The sequence below is a fragment of the Geotrypetes seraphini genome, chromosome 2 (genome assembly GCF_902459505.1).
Source record: "Geotrypetes seraphini chromosome 2, aGeoSer1.1, whole genome shotgun sequence".
NCBI lineage: Eukaryota > Metazoa > Chordata > Amphibia > Gymnophiona > Dermophiidae > Geotrypetes > Geotrypetes seraphini.
In genome coordinates this window covers 384591623-384612930 of record NC_047085.1, presented here as the reverse complement: position 1 = coordinate 384612930, position 21308 = coordinate 384591623, and the positions used below count along the sequence as shown (strand labels likewise).

At 45.6% G+C, this 21308-nt stretch overlaps 1 protein-coding gene across 6 annotated transcripts in view; it reads right to left on the bottom strand.

Moving 5' to 3' along the window:
- Positions 1-21308, bottom strand: part of DAZL (deleted in azoospermia like) — a 322370-nt gene that overhangs the window by 198981 nt on the left and 102081 nt on the right. For all 6 annotated transcript variants that reach the window (XM_033930705.1, XM_033930704.1, XM_033930708.1 and 3 more), the window contains exon 4: positions 14694-14745. In XM_033930705.1, the coding sequence (XP_033786596.1) occupies positions 14694-14745 (52 nt within the window). The remainder of the gene's footprint in view (positions 1-14693; positions 14746-21308) is intronic.

Genomic DNA, 21308 nt, shown 5'->3' with positions numbered 1-21308 from the left:
TGTCGTGAAGATGATGTTGAAAAGCTTTGAGAGCACTGAAAATCGCTCTGAATTCCAACAGATTGATGTGACAGAGACGGTCTGCGGGGGACCAATGACCTTGAGTATGGAGACCGTCGAGATGGGCTCCCCACGCATAGGTTGACGAGTCTGTTGTGTGAACCTTCTGATGAGGTAGAGAGTGGAAAAGCAAACCTCTGGAAAGATTGGAAGAGAGCATCCACCAGTGGAGAGATTGTCTCAACAAAGGAGTTACTTTAATGTGTTGAGAGAGTGGGTCAGTAGCTTGCTGCCACTGAGATGCCAGGGTCCACTGAGGTATGTGAAGGTGAAGTCTGGCAAAAGGAGTCACGTGAACTGTAGAGGCCATGTGACTGAGTAGAATCATCATTTGTCTCGCTGAAACTGATGCGAGAGGAGACACTTGATGGCAAAGGCAAATGAGAGCATCTTGGCGTGGTTGAGGGAGGAATGCTCTGAGCCGGACAGGGTCCAGAATGGCCCCAATGAACTGAAGAATTTGAGAGGGGTGCAACTGGGATTTTGGAAAATTGAGTTCGAACCCCAGACATTGGAGGACCATAATAGCCTGTCGGGTCGCTGCAATAACCCCTTGTTGAGAGGGGGCTTTGATGAGCCAGTCGTCCAGGTATTGAAAACCTTGAAGACCCTGGGTACGGAGGGCTGCAGCCACTACCACTAGACACTTTGTGAAAACTCTGGGGGGTGAGGCGAGTCCGAAAGGAAGAACTTTGTATTGTAGATTCCCCACCTGAAATCTTAAGTATCTGCGAGAGGCTGGATGGACTGGGATATGAGTGTAAGCCTCTTTGAGATCCAGAGAGCATAACCAATCGCGGTGTTCAATCAGGGGATACAAAATTGGTAAAGAAAGCATCCGAAACTTCTCTTTGACTAGAAATTTGTTGAGAGCTCTGAGGTCCAGAATGGGTCGCAAATCCCCTGTCTTCTTTGGGACTAGAAAATAACGGGAGTAAAACCCCGTGTCCCATTGGTTCAAGGGAACTTTCTTGACCGCTTGAAGGCAAAGAAGAGCCTGAGCTTCCTGAAGGAGAAGGGGAAGTTGCGACGAACTGGAAGGAAGCTCTCTTGGAGGGAGATCTAGAGGTACTTGAAGAAAGTGAAGTGAGTATCCCTCACGAAGGATGTTGAGAACCCAGAGATCTGAGGTGATCAGCTCCCACTGGTGATAAAAATGGTGAGGTCAACCACCAATGGGCAGCAGAGAAGTCTGATGGAGGGAGGTTGGTATCCTCAGACTGAAAATGTCAAAAAGACTGAGCTAGTTTAGCCGCAGCAAGAGTCTTAAGTTTCTGCTGTCTTTGCTGCTGTGGCGGACGTTTAGTCGGGGGCCTGGAGAAAGCTGGCATCGTTTGAGGATAACGACATGGTAGAGGCTTGTAAGGCCGCGCAGGAGTCTTAGGCTTCGGCCGAACCAAGGAGGCAAAAAGCACAGTTACTTACCATAACAGGTGTTATCCAGGAACAGCAGGCAGCTATTCTCACATATGGAGTGACGTCATCAACGGAGCCCAGATGCGGAAGCCTCATAAGCAGACTTGCTTGAAGAAACTCGAACTTTTGACTCGCCCACACCGCGCATGTGTGAGTGCTTTCCCGCCCAGTGCAAGGCGCATCTCCTCAGTTCAGATAGCTAGCAGAGAAGCCAACCAGGGGAGGTGGGTGGGTTGTGAGAATAGCTGCCTGCTGTCCCTGGATAACATCTGTTACGGTAAGTAACTGTGCTTTATCCCAGAACAAGCAGGCAGGTATTCTCACATATTGGTGACCTCCAAGCTAACCAGAATGGGATGATGGGAGTATTGGCAATTTAGGAGAATAAATTTTGTAATACTGTTTGGCCAAACTGTCCATCCCGTCTGGAGAAAATATCCAGACAATAGTGAAAAGTGAAGGTATGAACCGAGGACCAAGTAGCAGCCTTACAAATTTCCTCAATAGGTGTAGATCTGAGGAAAGCTACCGAAGCTGCCATGGCTCTGACTTTACTGTGAAGGGTTAATCCAGCCTGGGCATAGTAGAATGAGATACAAGCCGCCATCCAGTTGGATATGGTACGCTCAGAAATAGGATGTCCCAACTTATTTGGATCGAAGGAGACAAAAAGTTTGAGGAGCAGTTCTGTGTGGTTTGGTGTGTTCCAAATAGAAGGCCAAAGCACGTTTACAGTCCAGAGTATAAAGAGTAACTTCTCCAGGATGAGAATGAGGCTTTGGAAAAAACACTGGAAGAACAATGGATTGGTTGAGATGAAATTCCGAGACCACTTTAGGGAGAAATTTAGGATGAGTACAAAGAACCAATTTGTCATGATGGAACACTGTGAATGGTGGGTCACCAACTAAAGCTTGCAGCTCACTGACTCTTCGAGCAGAAGTGGGAGCTATGAGAAACACCACATTCCAAGTGAGACACTTCAGATGAGCCTTATCAATTGGTTCAAATGGAGGCTTCATGAGTTGAGCAAGGACAACATTGAGGTCCCAAACCACAGGAGGCGGTTTGACATTGAAAAGTCTTTTCATGAATCTGGAAACCACCAGATGAGCAGAGAGGGGTTTCCCTTCAATAGGCTGATGGAAAGCCACAATTGCACTGAGATGGACTCGGATAGATGTAGACTTGAGGCCAGAATTGGATAAGTGCAAAAGGTAGTCCAAAACAGAAGATAAGGAGGAATGTTGAGGCTCCTTATGATGAGATAAACACCACATAGAAAATCTAGTCCACTTTTGGTGATAGCATTGTCTAGTAGTAGGCTTCCTAGAAGCTTATAAAACATTTCTTACAGATTGAGAAAACTGAAGAGGGGTTATGTTGAGAGGTACCAAGCTGTCAGGTGTAGAGACTGCAGGTTGGGATGAAGCAGAGATCCTTAACTCTGTGTAAGCAAAGAAGGAAAAACTGGTAGAAGGTATGGCTCCATGCTGCTGAGTTGAAGTAGAAGGGAGTACCATGGTTGTCTCGGCCACCGAGGAGCGATTAGAATCATGGTGGCATGATCCTTCTTCAATTTGACCAGAGTCTTGAGAATGAGAGGGAATGGAGAAAATGCATAGAGGAAAAGATTTGTCCATTCCAGAAAAAAAGCATCTGCCTCGAGGCGGTGAGGAGAGTATATCCTGGAGCAGAATTGAGGCAGTTTGTAGTTGTGGGGAGCCGCAAAGAGGTCTATCTGTGGCGTTCCCCACTGTGAAAAAATGTGACGAAGAGGCGAGGAATGGAGACTCCATTCGTGAGGTTGCAGTAGACAACTCAAGTTGTCCGCCAAGCAATTCTTTGCCCCTTGAATGTAGACAGCTTTGAGGAAGGTGTTGTGGCGGATTGCCCAGTCCCAAACATTTAGAGCTTCTTGACAAAGGGAGGCACACCCTGTCCCTCCTTGTTTGTTGACATAATACATGGCGACTTGGTTGTCCGTCCCAACGAGGACTACTGTGTCATGAAGTAGATGTTGAAAAGCATGGAGAGCTTTGAGGATCGCTTTGAGTTCCAACTAATTGATATGACACTGACGATCCGTACTGGTCCAGAGGCCTTGAGTACGGAGACCATCGAGATGAGCACCCCAAGCGTAGGTCGAAGAGTCTGTCATGAGGACCTTTTGATGAGGGGGCGTTTGAAAAAGTAAGCCTCTGGAAAGATTGGAAGAGAGCATCCACCAACGGGAGACTTCTTCAAGGAAGGAGTGACTGAAATGTGTTGAGAAGGAGGGTCGCAAACTTGCGTCCATTGAGATGCCAGTGTCCACTGAGGAATTCTGAGGTGAAGTCTGGCAAAAGGAGTCACATGTACTGTGGAAGCCATGTGACCTAGAAGTACCATCATGTGTCTCGCTGAGATGAAAGAGCGGGAAGACACTGTGTGACAGAGTTGAAGAAGAGCTTCCAGACGTTGTTGTGGAAGGAATGCTCTGAGTTGGACAGTGTCCAGAACAGCTCCAATTAATTGTAGATTCTGAGAGGGCTGAAGTTGAGATTTGGGAAAGTTGATTTCGAATCCTAAACTTTGTAGGAACCAGGTAGTCCGTTGGGTCGCTACAATAACCCCCTGAGATGTGGAATGATGAGCCAGTCGTCTAAGTAGGGAAACACCTGAAGACCATGGTTCCTTAGAGCTGCTGCTACCACTACCAGGCACTTGGTGAACACTATAGGGGATGAAGCCGGCCAAATGGTAGCACTCTGTATTGATAGTGTAGATTCCTCACCCGAAATCTGAGGTATTAACGGGAGGCCGGATGAATGGGAATATGAGTGTAATCCTCCTTGAGATCCAGAGATCATAACCAGTCGTTCTGATCTAGAAGGGGATAAAGGGACGCCAGGGACAATATGCAAAATTTTTCTTTGACTAAAAATGGGTCCCAGATCACCAGTCTTCTTCGGAACAAGGAAGTAACAGGAGTAAAACCCCCCCTGTTCTGCTGTTCCGAAGAAACTGGTTCGATGGCATGGAGACGAAGCAGAGCTTGAGCTTCCTGAAGAAGAAGGGTGGTCTGGGATGGACTGGAAGGATACTCTCTTGGAGGAAGCTCTGGTGGAACCTGAGTGAAATGATGAGAGTATCCTTCTCTGATGATTGACAGCACCCAGAGATCAGATGTAATTATCTCCCATCGATGATAAAAATGATGGAGACGACCTCCAATGGGGGAAGAAAAGACAGAGACAGAATGGTGGAGGTTATCCTCTGTTTTAAACAGTCAAAAAGGCTGCGCAGCCTTAGGTGCAGCAGAAGGCTGAGATTTCTGTTGCTTTTGGTTCTGCTGTTTCTTAAGAACATAAGAACATAAGAAGTTGCCTCCACTGAGGCAGACCTTAGGTCCATCCTGCCCAGCGGTCCACTCCCGCGGCGGCCCATCAGGCCCATTGCCTGAGCAATGGTCTATACCTATCTATACCCCTCAATCCCTTTTTCTTCTAGGAATCTATCCAAACCTTCTTTGAAACCATTTAAGGTTTTCTTGTCTACAACAGCCTCTGGAAGCACGTTCCATGTATCCACCACCCTCTGAGTGAAAAAGAACTTCCTAGCGTTTGTTCTAAACCTGTCCCCTTTCAATTTCTCCGAGTGCCCCCTTGTGCTCGTGGTGCCCCTTAATTTGAAAAATCTGTCCCCGTCTACTTTTTCTAAGCCCTTCAGGATCTTGAAGGTTTCTATCATGTCTCCTCCAAGTCTTCGCATGTCCAGGGAGAAAAGTCCCAACTGCTTCAATCTGTCGGTATATGGGAGATTTTCCATTCCCTTTATCAGTTTAGTTGCTCTTCTTTGTAATCCCTCAAGTACCGCCATGTCTTTCTTGAGGTACGGTGACCAGTACTGGACACAGTACTCCAGATGCGGCCGTACCATTGCACGATACAACGGCATGATGACTTCCTTCGTCCTGGTCGTAATACTCTTCTTAATGATACCCAACATTCTGTTTGCTTTCCTAGAGGCTGTGGCGCATTGCGCCGATGCCTTTAGTGATGCGTCTACCATCACTCCCAGGTCTCTCTCCAGGTTACTGACCCCTAGTGGTGTTCCCCCCATTTTGTATGTGAACATCGGGTTCTTTTTCCCCACGTGCATGACTTTGCATTTCTCCACGTTGAAGCTCATCTGCCATTTTTCGGCCCACTTTTCCAGCTGCGTTAGATCCTTTTGGAGATCTTCGCAGTCTTCCCTGGTTTGGGCCCTGCTGTATAGTTTGGTGTCATCTGCAAATTTAATGACTTCACACTTGGTTCCCGCCTCTAGGTCGTTTATGTAGATATTGAACAGGAGCGGTCCCAGCACCGACCCCTGCGGAACTCCGCTCGTGACCCCTTTCCAGTCTGAGTAGTGGCCCTTCACGCCAACCCTCTGCTTCCTGTTTGCCAGCCAGTTTTTGATCCATCGATGGACCTCCCCTTGTACCCCGTGGTTCCATATCTTTTTAAGCAGTCTCTCGTGTGGCACCTTGTCGAAGGCTTTTTGGAAGTCAAGGTAAATGATGTCTATAGATTCCCCTTTATCCACCTGGCTGTTTACTCCCTCAAAGAAGTACAATAAGTTTGTGAGGCATGACCTACCCTTACAGAAGCCATGTTGACTCGGTTTTAGTTGCCCATTTTTTTCGATGTGCTCACAGATGCTGTCTTTAATCAGTGCCTCCATCATCTTTCCCGGGACTGAGGTAAGGCTCTTGAGAGGTGAACGAGTATAAAGAGCCACTCTCAGAGCAAAACGCCTCTGGAAAATTGGAGGATGTGCAGGCTTGGTAGGAGCTGGCTTAGGCTTTGATCTGACAATAGATGCAAAGGATTTTTCATGTTCAGACAATTTCTTGGTGGCAGCCTCAATAGGTTCAAAGAGGTCATTGACTGCACAAGGAATATTAGCTATGTTGTCCTGAAGATTAGGGTCCATGTCTATGGTGCGAAGCCAGGCTAGGCGGCAAATTGCTACAGAACAAGCAGTCGCCCTGGCAGATAACTCAAAGGCATCATAAGAAGACTGGAGAAGATGTAATCTTGAGTTGTGACAGTAGGTATGACTTCTTTAAATTTGAAGTGCTTTTGTGTATCTAAATAGCTGAGAAATTTAGGAATAAGATCAATGAGGAACTTGAAATAAGTGACAAAATGAAAATTATAATTGAGGACTTTAGAGGACATCATGGCATTTTGGTAAAGGCGACATCCAAACTTGTCCATGGTTTTCCCTTCCCTTCTAGGAGGAACAGTAGCAAACTCTGGAAGGATGGGATCTCTTCAAGGAGGACTCCACAAGCAGGGACTGATGAGACAACTGTGAATTCTCAAATCCTTTGCAATGTAGTTTTATACCTGGAGTCCAACTTGCCTGAACAGCAGAATTGCATAAGAAGTCTCCAGGCAGCGTGTAAAAGTCTGAAACAAAAGCTTATGAAGGGGAAGCTTAAGTGACTCTGCAGGAGGTTGAGGAAGATGTATAACTTTTGAGGAACTCCTTAAAGAATTTAAAACCAGTATCTAACTGAAGGTCCAAGTCAGCAGCCATCTGACGAAGAAAAGAAGAGAAAGATAGCTGATCCGCTAAGGCTTTGCCTTGAGAGGGACTTGAGGACCTCAAGGCAGCCTGGGTCGACGATGAAGCTTCGGTAGGAAAATAGTCATCAAAAGAATGAGGAGACTTGGACGAAGCAACAGAAGCTGCTGAGTGCTCGAGGTCTGGAAGCGGAGACTAGAGAGTTGCGTGGGGACAGAAATCCCACCCGTCCCCATGAGGAATCCCACCGTCCCCGTGAGGAATCCCTCCGTCCCCACCCGTCCCCGCGATGAATCCCCTCCGTCCCCGCCCGTCTCTATAAACTTCAGAAATAGTTATTTCATTTAATTATGCTACTGAATTAAAGGCTCTGGTAGAAACCCATTTACAAATAAGCAAAAAGACTTTATTAATTTGGAAATATTAGTTGGGAAGAATATATACTTTGTAAACGGGTTTCTACCAGAGCCTCTAATGTTTATAAATTTTTATCAACTAATATACTACTTTATCCTGAAGTAAAAAAAAAAAAGAAATAGAATTATTTTCCTACCTACATAGTAACATAGTAGATGACGGCAGATAAAGACCCGAATGGTCCATCCAGTCTGCCCAACCTGATTCAATTAAAAAAATTTTTTTTTCTTCTTCTTAGCTATTTCTGGGCGAGAATCCAAAGCTTTACCCGGTACTGTGCTTGGGTTCCAACTGCCGAATTCTCTGTTAAGACTTACTCCAGCCCATCTACACTCTCCCAGCCATTGAAGCCCTCCCCTGCCCATCCTCCTCCAAACGGCCATACATAGACGCAGACCGTACAAGTCTGCCCAGTAACTGGCCTAGTTCAATCTTTAATATTATTTTCTGATTCTAAATCTTCTGTGTTCATCCCACGCTTCTTTGAACTCAGTCACAGTTTTACTCTCCACCACCTCTCTCGGTAGCGCATTCCAGGCATCCACCACCCTCTCCATAAAGTAGAATTTCCTAACATTGCCCCTGAATCTACCACCCCTCAACCTCAAATTATGTCCTCTGGTTTTACCACTTTCCTTTCTCTGGAAAAGATTTTGTTCTACGTTAATACCCTTTAAGTATTTGAACGTCTGAATCATATCTCCCCTGTCTCTCCTTTCCTCTAGGGTATACATATTCAGGGCTTCCAGTCTCTCCTCATACGTCTTCTGGCGCAAGCCTCCTATCATTTTCGTCGCCCTTCTCTGGACCGCCTCAAGTCTTCTTACGTCTTTCGCCAGATACGGTCTCCAAAACTGAACACAATACTCCAAGTGGGGCCTCACCAATGACCTGTACAGGGGCATCAACACCTTCTTCCTTCTACTGACTACGCCTCTCTTTATACAGCCCAGAATCCTTCTGGCAGCAGTCACTGCCTTGTCACACTGTTTTTTCGCCTTTAGATCTTCGGACACTATCACCCCAAGGTCCCTCTCCCCGTCCGTGCATATCAGCTTCTCTCCTCCCAGCATATACGGTTCCTTCCTATTATTAATCCCCAAATGCATTACTCTGCATTTCTTTGCATTGAATTTTAGTTGCCAGGCATTAGACCATTCCTCTAACTTTTGCAGATCCTTTTTCATATTTTCCACTCCCTCTTCGGTGTCTACTCTGTTACAAATCTTGGTATCATCTGCAAAAAGGCACACTTTTCCTTCTAACCCTTCAGCAATGTCACTTACATACATATTGAACAGGATTGGCCCCAGCACTGAACCCTGAGGGACTCCACTAGTCACCTTTCCTTCCTTCGAGCGACTTCCATTAACCACCACCCTCTGGCGTCTGTCCGACAGCCAGTTTCTGACCCAGTTCACCACTTTGGGTCCTAACTTCAGCCCTTCAAGTTTGTTCAACAGCCTCCTATGAGGAACTGTATCAAAGGCTTTGCTGAAATCCAAGTAAATTACATCTAGCATATGTCCTCGATCCAGCTCTCTGGTCACCCAATCAAAAAATTCAATCAGGTTCGTTTGGCACGATTTACCTTTTGTAAAGCCATGTTGCCTCGGATCCTGTAACCCATTAGATTCAAGGAAATACACTATCCTTTCTTTCAGCAACACTTCCATTATTTTTCCAACAACTGAAGTGAGGCTCACCGGCCTGTAGTTTCCTGCTTCATCCCTGTGACCACTTTTATGAATAGGGACCACATCCGCTCTCCTCCAATCCCCAGGAATCACTCCCGTCTCCAGAGATTTGTTGAACAAGTCTTTAATAGGACTCGCAAGAACCTCTCTGAGCTCCCTTAGTATCCTGGGATGGATCCCATCTGGTCCCATCGCTTTGTCCACCTTCAGTTTTTCAAGTTGCTCATAAACACCCTCCTCCATGAACGGTGCAGAATCTACTCCATTTTCTCGTGTAACTTTGCCAGACAATCTCGGTCCTTCTCCAGGATTTTCTTCTGTGAACACAGAACAGAAGTATTTGTTTAGCACTTTTGCTTTCTCCTCATCACTCTCCACATATTTGTTCCCAGCATCTTTTAGCCTAGCAATTCCATTTTTTATCTTCCTCCTTTTTTATCTTCCTCCTAATATATCTGAAAAAATTTTTATCTCCCTTTTTTACATTTTTAGCCATTTGTTCTTCCGCCTGTGCCTTCGCCAAACGTATCTCTCTCTTGGCTTCTTTCAGTTTCACCCTGTAGTCCTTTCTGCTCTCCTCTACCTTTGTTGCCTGGTTCCTGCTTTCCTCATGTTCTCATTCAATTCCTTCCATCCACTGTCTCTCTTCCCTCTGCGTCTTCCATTTTCTCTGTTACTGTGCCTCTCCCTTTCTCCCCCCTTCCAAATTGGTCTGGCACCCATCTTCTTCTCTCCGCTCCCCCCATAGTCTGGCATCTGTCTTCTTCCCTGCCAGCGTCTTCTCCCCACTCTCTCTACCCCATTTCCTTTCAGCGTCCTTCTCCCCCATGTCCTGTCAGCGTCCTTCTCCCCCCTGTCTTCCACATGTGCTTTCAGTGTCCTTCTCCCCCCTCTGTCTTCCCCATGTACTTTCAGCGTCCTTCTCCCCCTCTGTCTTCCCCATGGCCTTTCAGCGTCTTTCTCCACCACCCCCCCGTCTTCCTAATGTCCTTTCAGCGTCCTTCTCCACTCCTTTGTCTTCCCCATGTGCTTTCAGCGTCCTTCTCACCCCCCGCCCCGTCTTCCCCATGTCCTGTCAGCGTCCTTCTCCCCCCTCTGTCTTCCACATGTGCTTTCAGTGTCCTTCTCCCCCCTGTCTTCCCCATGTCTTTTCAGCATCCTTCTCCACCCCCCCCGTCTTCCCCATGGCCTTTCAGCGTCCTTCTCCACCCCTTTGTCTTCCCCAGTGCTTTCAGCATCCTTCTCCCCCCTCAGTTTTACCCATTTCCTTAAGCGTCTTTTCCTCTCCACTCCTCCTTTCCTCCCTTTCTCTCTCCCTGCCCCCTTACCTTCGTGGCGCTTCCCCGCCCGCCCAACAACAGGACAGGCCCGGTCCGACAAACCTCCCTGCCCTTAACCGCGAATCTAAATTACCTTCTTACAGCTGTGTAAGAAGGTAATTTAGATTTGCGGCTACAGGGCAGGGAAGTTTGTCGGACCGGGGCTGTTGTCGGTCGGTCGGGGAAGCGCCACAAAAGTAAGGGGACCTGGCCAGCTGTGCTGCACCCGGGGCGGACCGCCCCCCTCCCTTGGTACACCACTCGAGCCGTGAGGCTACTCTCCTTCTCCTTACCTACCCTGTCTGCAGCACAGAGCCGAACGGAAGTCTTCCCGACATCAGCGCTGACGTCGGGAAGACTTCCATTCAGCTCTGTGCTGCAGGCAGGGCAGGTAGGGAGAAGAAGAGCCACGCGACTGAGTACATCCAGCCCCGCAGGAAACCCGCGACCCTAGAGAGCGTCCCCACGGGATCCCCGTGACCCGAAGGAGGAACCCACGAGATGCCCGCTGGATTCCCATTGTCCCCGTTCAGCTCTCTAGCGGAGACCTCAATCGAGGAGTCGGAGGTCTAGTAGAGCTGGAAGGTGTAGATCGAGGCTTAGTTGAAGAACGCTCCTTAGAAGAAGAGCTATACCTGCCGGTATGCCTCGAGGTAGGTCTCGATCGACGACGAGAGTGGTGCCTGGAAGCTGGTCTCGAGGAGACTTGGCTTCGGAGATAGAAGCAGATGTTTTCACCAAGGAATGGATGGGGCTAGAAACTGTAGATCGAAGCTCAGGAGGCTTGGAGGAGGAATCTCGAGGCACTCTCAAAGACTCTGCTCCTTGTATGGAGTGTGAGGATTCCTATCGAGGCACTTGCAAAGAATCTACTCCTTGCTTCAAGTGCATAGATGCCAGACCAGACACTCGCAGAGACTCTGCTCCCTGCATAGTGTAGCTTTAGCCGGAGGCATAGGAAGAGGCTCGACCTCACGGGAGTCGGCAGAATGCCCAGGCTGGATTAGAGTAGCTAGCTTCGGTCCCATTTTGGTTAGGAGCTGAATAAATTGCTGCTCTAACATGGTTTGGAAGAAAGCCGTCAAGGATGGATCCGCGTCTGAAACCGGACCACTTGCTTTGGCTGGAGGTTCCAAAGTGACAGTGGAGATATGCTTCGACTTGGAAGTCTTAGCAACCTTGATGACCACCGCTGGAACTTTCTGCTGAGCTATCTGACCTGAGGAACCAGGGGAAGATACAACAGGTGTACTCTAAGCAAGAGCCGCCGCAAATGAGGAAGGCTTAACGATGCTCGAGGTCGGAGTCATGGAGGCAGGAGTACCCTCGGTAGAAGGTGGACCCAAGGCCGCTTTTGAAGACGAGGGTGTGACTGAAGAGTCCATCCCGAAAAGCTTCTCCACTAAAATTTGACGACGTTTACGGGCACGAGGTTAAAGAGTAGCACAGCGCTCGCACGACTTCGGTTGATGGCCTGGCCCAAGACAGTTGAGGCACCGATGGTGTGGGTCCGTGAGGGAAATCACACGCTGGCACTGGCTACACTTCAAGCCCGTTTCTGGCCGGGACATAGGAGGAAAAATAGCTGCCGCAAAGTCGAAACCCCTGGGCTGCGACCGAGCGGCCTGCCCCTCCAGTGGACCAGAAGAAATGAAATTTTTTTTTTAAATTAGAAATAAAAGAAACAAAAAAACATTGATTTGTGAAAAAAACTAACACAAACTGCGGTGAGAGAAGGCATGAAATAAGTTAAACGCAGAGAGTCAAAGACAGACTTTTCGGCTCCGCGGAAAACTGAGAATTGAGGAGACTAGCCCTGAACTGGGCGGGAAGGCACTCACGCATGCGCGGTGCGGCTGTCTCAAAACTTCTGAATTTCTACAAGCAAGTCGGCTTGCGAGGCTTCCGCATCCGGGCTCCGTCGATGACGTCACCCATATGTGAGAATAGGCTGCCTGCTTATCCTGGGATAAAATATGCTTTACAGAAAGCAAAAAGAAAATGAGGGAGAAAAAAAACCCCAGCAGTCCCAAGGAAATCCCTGCCCCAGCAGGGAACCCTGCTGAAACCTGTCTCTGTTATGTCAAAACAGGGAGAAGGCACCTGAGGCTAAATACAAGATGGAGAGGCTGAGGAAAAACGGCAAAGTGCCAAAAATAGCCCCTCCAGGGCCTGTAGCGGCCGAGAAGACTGAACTATCCCAGCCACTAAAGCGGGCAAAAGTCGACATCAGCTGAGAGAAAAAACAGCTGACAGGAAATCCCCAGTTGCACCGGCTGAGGAAATCTCTGTGGGCGGCAGGTAAAGACCGGGTTTCTCTGCAAAGCTCTGTCAGCTCGCAAGGCACTAGCAGCGGGGAGCCCTGGACACTGGCAACCGCTGCAAATGAGACTCTTCCACCACAACGGTCCGAACAGCTGTTTTCAAGCCAGTCGCGAGTGACTCGCATCTGGACTAAATTGTGCACCTCTCCCCCTGAGACGTGCTCAATTACTCCATATGTGACCTAACTGAAAGTGCCGGTCAGTTGAAAAATACAATAATTTACAGCATATTTAAAGGGAAAGTAACCCTTCAGACCAGCACTGCCTCAGGATTTTTTTGTGGGTTTTTTTTCACAGAACAGACTCCACTGGCTCTCTAAACAATATGCCTTACCACCAGGGGGTAAGGCTTATTGTTGAGGCAGGCACCTCTAGAAAAATGTTGGGGAGGTGGAGGAAAGGAGGGGAGGGACCCCGCTCGGGACCCACCGGGTTTAACACCCCCAAGGTCAGAAAGACCCCCAAACAGGGTCCACCCAAGCTCAATCCGGAACAAAAAGGGATAAAATTCCTAAACAAATTCCAACAGCCCTACCAAGGGAGATGGGTACAGTTCACCACACCTGCTAGAGACTGAGAGAAGACTGAGGTAATTAGAGAGGGGTCATATGATATGTATAGTTTCAAAGTTTTGTCTCAGTTTCCCCCTGCTGGTCAAGATGAGATATATACCTGCTTGTTAGATTAATCCTATGCTGGTCTGGAGATTTGCTAAAGAATGTGATATCTGGCCAGAAATTTTGATGTGGATGAGTATTGGTTTGTAATTTCATAAGTTTTCCATGTGTTTCTATTTGGTTAGGTTGATATGACCCAAATACTAACCTCAGAAACCTTCAAAACTGTAATTTTTGGACATACACACACCCACACCCTCCCTGATTTTTCCCAAAAACAGCCATAGACTATACTCACAGTTCTGTTGCAGTTCTTTTGGTACTGTGCCTGCTTCAGTTGAAAACCATAGCTGAAGAATGGAAGAGACTTCTGCCTCAACCAAATGTAAAAATAATCCAGATGCTTGCTTCTTTGGGCTGTCAGTTACACCCTAAGAGAGCCTGAGACCAAGACCCCCACAGCTCCTCATGTGTCTTCCAAGGGGGGAGGGGGAGACAATGAGACTGGCACTAGCTAAAGCCCTCAGCACCGATACAGGGCTACACCACCTGTGTTCAAGCTCTGGCACCAATCAGGAGCAAGCCTTGCTACCAGGAAAGTCCCTAAGCCACTGAATGTAAGGGCACCTACCTGGCCAGTCTAAAAAGGGTTGCCCTCCCAGCTACAGACATTTGCCAAGAGAATCTGTGTCTTCTAGGCAGAGCTGCCCCATTAACACTGGGGACCTCTGGTATGCTGAAAAGTCTCCAAATCCGTATTTAAAAAAAAATAAAATAAGAGCAGAGCAGAAAGACACCTTCCAACTTATGTGTAGAAGGAATAAACTGAGGAGCTAGAAGAGCACTGCCCAGTGATGTAGGAGGCAGTTCCAAGAGAAAAAAATGTAGATGCCTTCTACACAACTTGCAAATAGGAAAATAATCCACTGGTTCAATACTCATAGGCTTTTACTCTTAATTAGAAAATGTCAATAAAATTGCATCTGATTTCAATAACCTTTTCCACAATCCACTGCGGTATGGGTACCACTAGTTGATATCCTAGGCCAGGGGTTAACAAAAGGAAATTTCTTCACAAAGTACAGACTGAAAAAAAAACCTCACACACCTAAAAAAAGTAAATGCATCAGTCTCCTTGCTCCCTCAACAGCATTCATTAACCCACAGGATTATTTAGATTTCCTTGCATATATACTATTAGATACATCCCCCTTTTTCTAGCTTAAGTATATGCACCAACAATTGTATCCTTAAGTATTGGTATTAACTCTTAGGACTTACTTCTACTATCTTCTGAACATCCACATCATCCAAAAATGATACAAAGCCATATCTGGAAGAAAAAAAAACCTGAAAATTGTAGTTTGCACACTGTTCTTTACCACAGCAAAAAGTCTTCAACATACACCATAAGCCCAGTTTATCAAACAGTACAGTTTCAGCATCTATGAGACAAACATGGTTTTTTCTGTTTCATAGAGCTTTTTGGACCCCTATTCGTTTACAAAAAACTAGATAGCTCCAAGTCTAATAAATGTTGGCATTGTCATCTTGAGGCTGGGACATTAGATCATCTTTTATTCTATTGTTCATTCATATTATTATTTTGGAAGTCAATTTGGCCGCAAATAAATAGGATGTTGGATAATCCAGTAGCCTTGAACAAACTTATTTATATTGACAGGGGTAGCAGTACAACAAATAACATACAATTGGAAAAATTATGATAGGCTAAACCAGGGGTGCCCAACACGTCGATCGCGATCGACAGGTCGCTCGCTCAGGCGACCCCAGTCGATCGCAGAGCGGGTTCCCTTCTTCCCTTTTCTTTTTTCCCCTCCTGACTGGCCTGCTCCTGAATTCTACTGCTGCCTCCGCTGCTCAACATTAAAAAAAAAAAAAAAAAAAACGGCTTGGAGAATTTATGCTCCGGGGGCTAACGTGTGCTTGTACCGGCTTCCCTTCTCTTCTCTCTGAAACCGGAAGATATGTCCGGGGGGGGGGGGGAGGAGAGAGAAGGGAAGCCGGCACGCACATGTTAGAGCCCCATTTGCGGGCTAAAGTGGGAGACAGGTCAGTGAAGCTTGCGATTTGCTCTTCTTGCTGCAAGGTCCTGCCTACTTTCTGTTTCCTCAAAGGCAGGACGCGGCAGCATTTCTCCCAATAGGTCGATCTTGGGATGATCAGCCTTCCTCTCCCCGACGTCAATTCTGCCGTCAGAGAGGAAGTTCTGGACAACGGAACTTCCTCTCCGACGGCAAAATTGACGTCGGAGAGAGGAATGCTGGTGGGCCCGAAGCAAGGAGAGCTTGGCCGGCGGCAGGTGGCTTTGGGGGCCTGTTATCCGATGGCAGTGGCAGTGGCTTGGGGAAGGTCAGGGAGGGAGAAAGAGGGCAGGGAGGGAGACAGAAGGAAAGAAGAGAAATAGAAAAAAAGAAAGGGGGCATGAAGAGAGAAAGAAAGAGAGGGCAGAGAGAGAAGAAGAAAACGTTGGGGGGGGATGAGGTCAGGAGGAGAGGAAGCATACAGGCTAAAAGAAGGGAAGAAAGATTGGATGCACAGTCAGAAGAAGAAAGTGCAACCAGAGACTCATGAAATCACCAGACAAGGTAGGAAAAATGATTTTATTTTAAATTTAGTGATCAAAATGTGTCTGAATTTATATCTGCTCTCTATATTTTACAATATGGTCCCCTTTTACTAAACCGCTATAGAGGTTTTTAGCGCAGGGAGCCTATGAGCGTCGAGAGCAGCGCTGGGCATTCAGCGCAGCTCCCTGCGCTAAAAACTGCTATCGTAGTTTAGTAAAAAGGGAGGGGGTGGGTATTTTGTCTATTTTTGTATGGTTGTTACAGTGCATAGAGTCATCTGCTTTGACCTCTTTGAAAAAACCCCGGAATAGGAATGATAATTAACAATTCTATGCGTACAGTGTGCGTTATGTTTTTTTAAACTTTTATTGTTGGTAGATCATTTTGACTTGGTCATTTTAAAAGTAGCTCGCAAGCCCCAAAAGTGTGGGCACCCCTGCTTTAGATAATATAAATTTTGGTAATTGATTGTGTGCATGCAAACGAGGGGTGCTGAAAGGTTCTCAGCCCAGCCAAGAAGAGAATGACATGGATAAGGTTCAATCAATGATCTGGAACAATGTCAAAACATAGAATTTTGTTTCTGCAAATTGTCAGTGAAATAAGATAATCTCTTCAGCTACAATAGCAAAATAATGCCCAGAATTTAGGAAGTTGGTTGGTTGAGCTGAGAAGTTTTCAGTGCCCCTCATATACAGTATATAAATCCATATTTTAAACCACACTTCCCGTAAAATGCTTAGACAGGAATTAAGAAAGAAAATCATACAGAATACAGGGAAGTTCTGTGCAGCCTGTGTCATAGTATCTAATGTGCATTCTAAATTTAGCATCTGTGGTACAGCAAGAGATTAGAGAAACTGGGCCTTTTCTCCCTTAAAAAGGGGAGACAGAGGGGATATGATTGAAATGCTCAAGATAATGAAGGAAATAGATTTAGTAAATAAAGACAGATTGTTCACCTTCTCCTAGATCAGAATGTACGCAGGTAAGGCTAGACTCAGTTAGGGCTCTGGTCCTTTTCCTAAGGGCCGCAGCGGCAGTGGACTGCTGGGCATGATGGACCACTGGTCTGACCCAACAGTGGCAATTCTTATATTCTTATGTTAATAAAATGATGCAAATATGGCTCCTAAGTATTTGTAATGGGAAAAATACAGAAGGCAAATATTTTAGTGCAGCCACATTGATGAATGCATGGCTGCCATAGTGGCCCATCATTAGTCATAAGATTGACATATCTGGTGTAGATACCAAAATAAAGATGGAAAGGAGCAATTGCTTTCTTTTTAACCATCTTTGTCCTTAGAGGTGGTATGGTTTCTCTTTATGTTACACTTCTGCCACTGTATTAGCAAAACACTAACCTAACAAGACTTGTTTCAGCATCGTGTGTCTTTTAAGAAATTATTGAAAATGCAATTATTTGTAGAAGCCTTTCTCTAAACTCTGTGGTTATTGTTTTGTTTTCTGATATTTTGGTATTAAGAGAAATCTGTTGTATTTTAAGACTGTTTATGTAATGTTTTTTTATATCAGCCAGCTTCAGTAAGATGTTATCTCACTGATTTACCATACTCCATTCTATGTTGGCTTCACTATTTTAAGGTCCTCAGCGGGCCACCACACACTCAAACCATCTCATTGTGTGGGGCTTTATGCTCCCATTCGTCATTGGACCCATCTATATTTCATGTGTGCATGTATCGCAAATATTAATTTTTAAAAAAAATTTTTTGTATGAATACATATATGCTAAAAGTACTTAGCTTGTGGATTCGACGCTAATCGGGAGGGTAGAAACATCAATCACTCAACATGTTTCGCCCATACAACTCAAGGGCTTTATCAAGGCTCCCTCTCCCTAAACAGAATAAAAAAACACCTAAGTGTCACTATTATCATAAAGCATATATTACTATAATTTAAACTTTTTACAGACAGTAACCCTTACCGTTCATAATCGTTTTCTCCCACCATCGCGTCTAAAACGAAATGGCGGTCACGCTCTTAATCAGCTGATTTATACGTGACCCAGGCGCCAACGTCCCAGATGATCAGGGACGTCAGTCTGACGTCAAAACTTGCAGTAACCAGAATTGACACGTATTCTTTATTTGTACTTTCCTTATTTAGCGGAAGATAATAACTAAGAACCCCCAGAGCCCGCCTCATATTAGAGAAGCCCACTCCAGCTCATTGTTAAGTCCATATGGAGCTACCGTGTTAAAGCGATAAATCCAGCGTTGTTCAATTAAGTTTAGTCTTCCCTCCCAATCCCCTTCTAATTCCCTTTCAGATACATAGTCAATAACCCTCCATTTTATATGAGGCGGGCTCTGGGGTTCTTAGTTATTATCTTCCGCTAAATAAGCAAAGTACAAACAAAGAATACGTGTCAATTCTGGTTACTGCAAGTTTTGACGTCAGACTCTGACGTCCCTGATCATCTGGGACGTTGGCGCCTGGGTCACGTATAAATCAGCTGATTAAGAGCGTGACCGCCATTTCGTTTTAGACGCGATGGTGGGAGAAAACGATTATGAACGGTAAGGGTTACTGTCTGTAAAAAGTTTAAATTATAGTAATATATGCTTTATGATAATAGTGACACTTAGGTGTTTTTTATTCTGTTTAGGGAGAGGGAGCCTTTATAAAGCCCTTGAGTTGTATGGGCGAAACATGTTGGGTGATTGATGTTTCTACCCTCCCGATTAGCATCGAATCCACAAGCTAAGTACTTTTAGCATATATGTATTCATACAAAAAAATTTTTTTAAAAATTAATATTTGCGATACATGCACACATGAAATATAGATGGGTCCAATGACGAATGGGAGCATAAAGCCCCACACAATGAGATGGTTTGAGTGTGTGGTGGCCCGCTGAGGACCTTAAAATAGTGAAGCCAACATAGAATGGAGTATGGTAAATCAGTGAGATAACATCTTACTGAAGCTGGCTGTTATGAGAATATTCTTCATTCAAATTGATACAGTTAGTGCCTAGCGTTTCATTATATGGTAATTATGGCACAAGAAGACACTGAGTTTATTGGTTATACGGAGGAGCAGTTTAGGTCTATATTGACCAGACCAGCTTTATTGGTTGATATTACAGAATCCCCGGGACTGTACTCATGGCAGGAATGGGAGCTCACTCAAAAAAGATTGATTAGGGCTGAGCTGCATGGTAGTACACTTGTGCAATATTTGAAAAAGGCGATGATCCCTCGCGGATTGCGCATTCTTAAAGAACCCATGCTTCTGGGCATGGACAAATCGTTTATGGACAAATGGGTTGGGATTTTAAACCGATGTTCCCGTGATCTTATGATATTACTGGTGGAGACCACCATCAATATTGAACACGATTTAAATGTCAAATGTGTGGATATTGAGCAAGAACTTTTGAGTAAAATGGAGAAGGAGGAGTATGACAGCAAGCACAAAGAGTTAAATGATTCACTACAACAACTTCGTGAATCTATTAAACAGACTAAAATCAAGAAATGGAAAAGGGACGAAAGAGACTATATGGCAGGGAAGGTTTATACTTGGAATAAAAAACACACCCCGGCACAAACCAAGAAGAAGGTGGTATTTGAGGCCTCTACCGACGAATCTGAGGGGACAAGTGGGGAATCTGGGGACTCCTCTACCAGTCGGGCGTCGGGGGACGAAGGACAACAGCCCCCGAGGGTACAAAATGCCAGGTCCAGGAACAGAGGACGGGGCCAAGCCAGGGGCAGAGGAGTAAAAGCGAAACAACCTCCATAGTTACCAACTTGTCTTCTTCGGTAGTGTTAACATCTAATCAAATGGAAGTTTTGCAGCTTGGACTGGGGTATGTTATCCAGGTTAAACCGGACTTTTTTCAACTCAAAATCGCTTTTCACAAATTTATTAGAAAATTGAGTATTAAAATATACTTTGAATCTAATACGGATGTCCCTAAGGGGGAGGATCTTTCTGTCATCAAAAAAGAATCCAAGTGGGTCCCCCCAGGAGTGATGGACCCGATATTGACCACTTTCAAGGATCTGGTGCTTGACGGCATAACCAAGTATGAGACATCTACTAACTCCTTGAAAATACAATATAATCTATCGTACCAACAACATTTGGCGATACGTCAACTCAGGGACATGGAGAATATTATAATTACGAAAGCTGATAAGGGGGGTTCTATTGTTATTCAGGATGTGCAGCAATATCATGAGGAAGCGCAACGGCAACTTAGCGATACGATAGCTTATAAAAAGCTTTCTGAAAATCCTACTGGCCCGCTGATGAAAGATATTTTTTCCTTTATTACTCAGCATTATGAATTGGGCCAGATAACTTCTAAAGAGTACCAATTCTTGCTGGAGAAACATCCTAGGACCCCCAGTATCCGTTTCGTTCCTAAGATCCATAAAAATCTTGCTAAACCCCCTGGGAGGCCCATAGTTAACACCAGAGGCAGCCTGTTAGAACCTTTGTCCAAATTTCTGGATGTTTTCCTTAGGGATGAGGCTGTTAAGGTTAAATCATATCTTAAGGATTCCTCCCATTTGCTTAGGACCCTTCAGGATACCAACGTTCCCCAGGGAGATGTTTTTCTAGTCACTCTTGATGTGGTATCGTTATACACTAAGATACCCCAGGATGAGGCCCTGGTCATTATTGAAGGGGTGATGAACAATAGGGGTAAACATCTTAGAATACCCACCCCTTTTTTGTCCAAATTAGCCCAGTGGGTTCTGAAGAACAGCTTTTTTGAATACAATGGGAACTTTTTTCAACAAATTGAGGGTGTGGCTATGGGGGCTACTTTGGCTCCCTCTATAGCCACACTCTATATGGGGAAATTTGAGATGGAGTTTGTATATCCTTCGGAATTCTTTAAATCCATCCCCCTATGGAAACGATTTTTGGACGATATTTTTTTCCTATGGGAGGGCACTGAGGAGGGTCTGCAGGAATTTTTTGGGTGGATTAACACTAAGAATCCCAATTTGCAGTTTGTCCCCCATTATAGTATAGATAAGATTGAGTTTTTGGACATACTGATAAGCAGGGATCAAATGACAATTGAAACAACTCTATATAGGAAGCCGGTGGCTCGTAACACCCTTCTCCACTTTGATAGTTTTCACCCCTACCATCTAAAGCATAGTCTACCCATAAGCCAATACTTGAGAGCACGGAGGGTCTGCTCCACGCTAGCCGAATTTAAGAAGGTGGCTAGGGATTTGGAGGGGCGTTTTCAAGAGCGAGGGTACCCTAAAAGTTCCATTAGACATGCCTATCTACAGGCCCG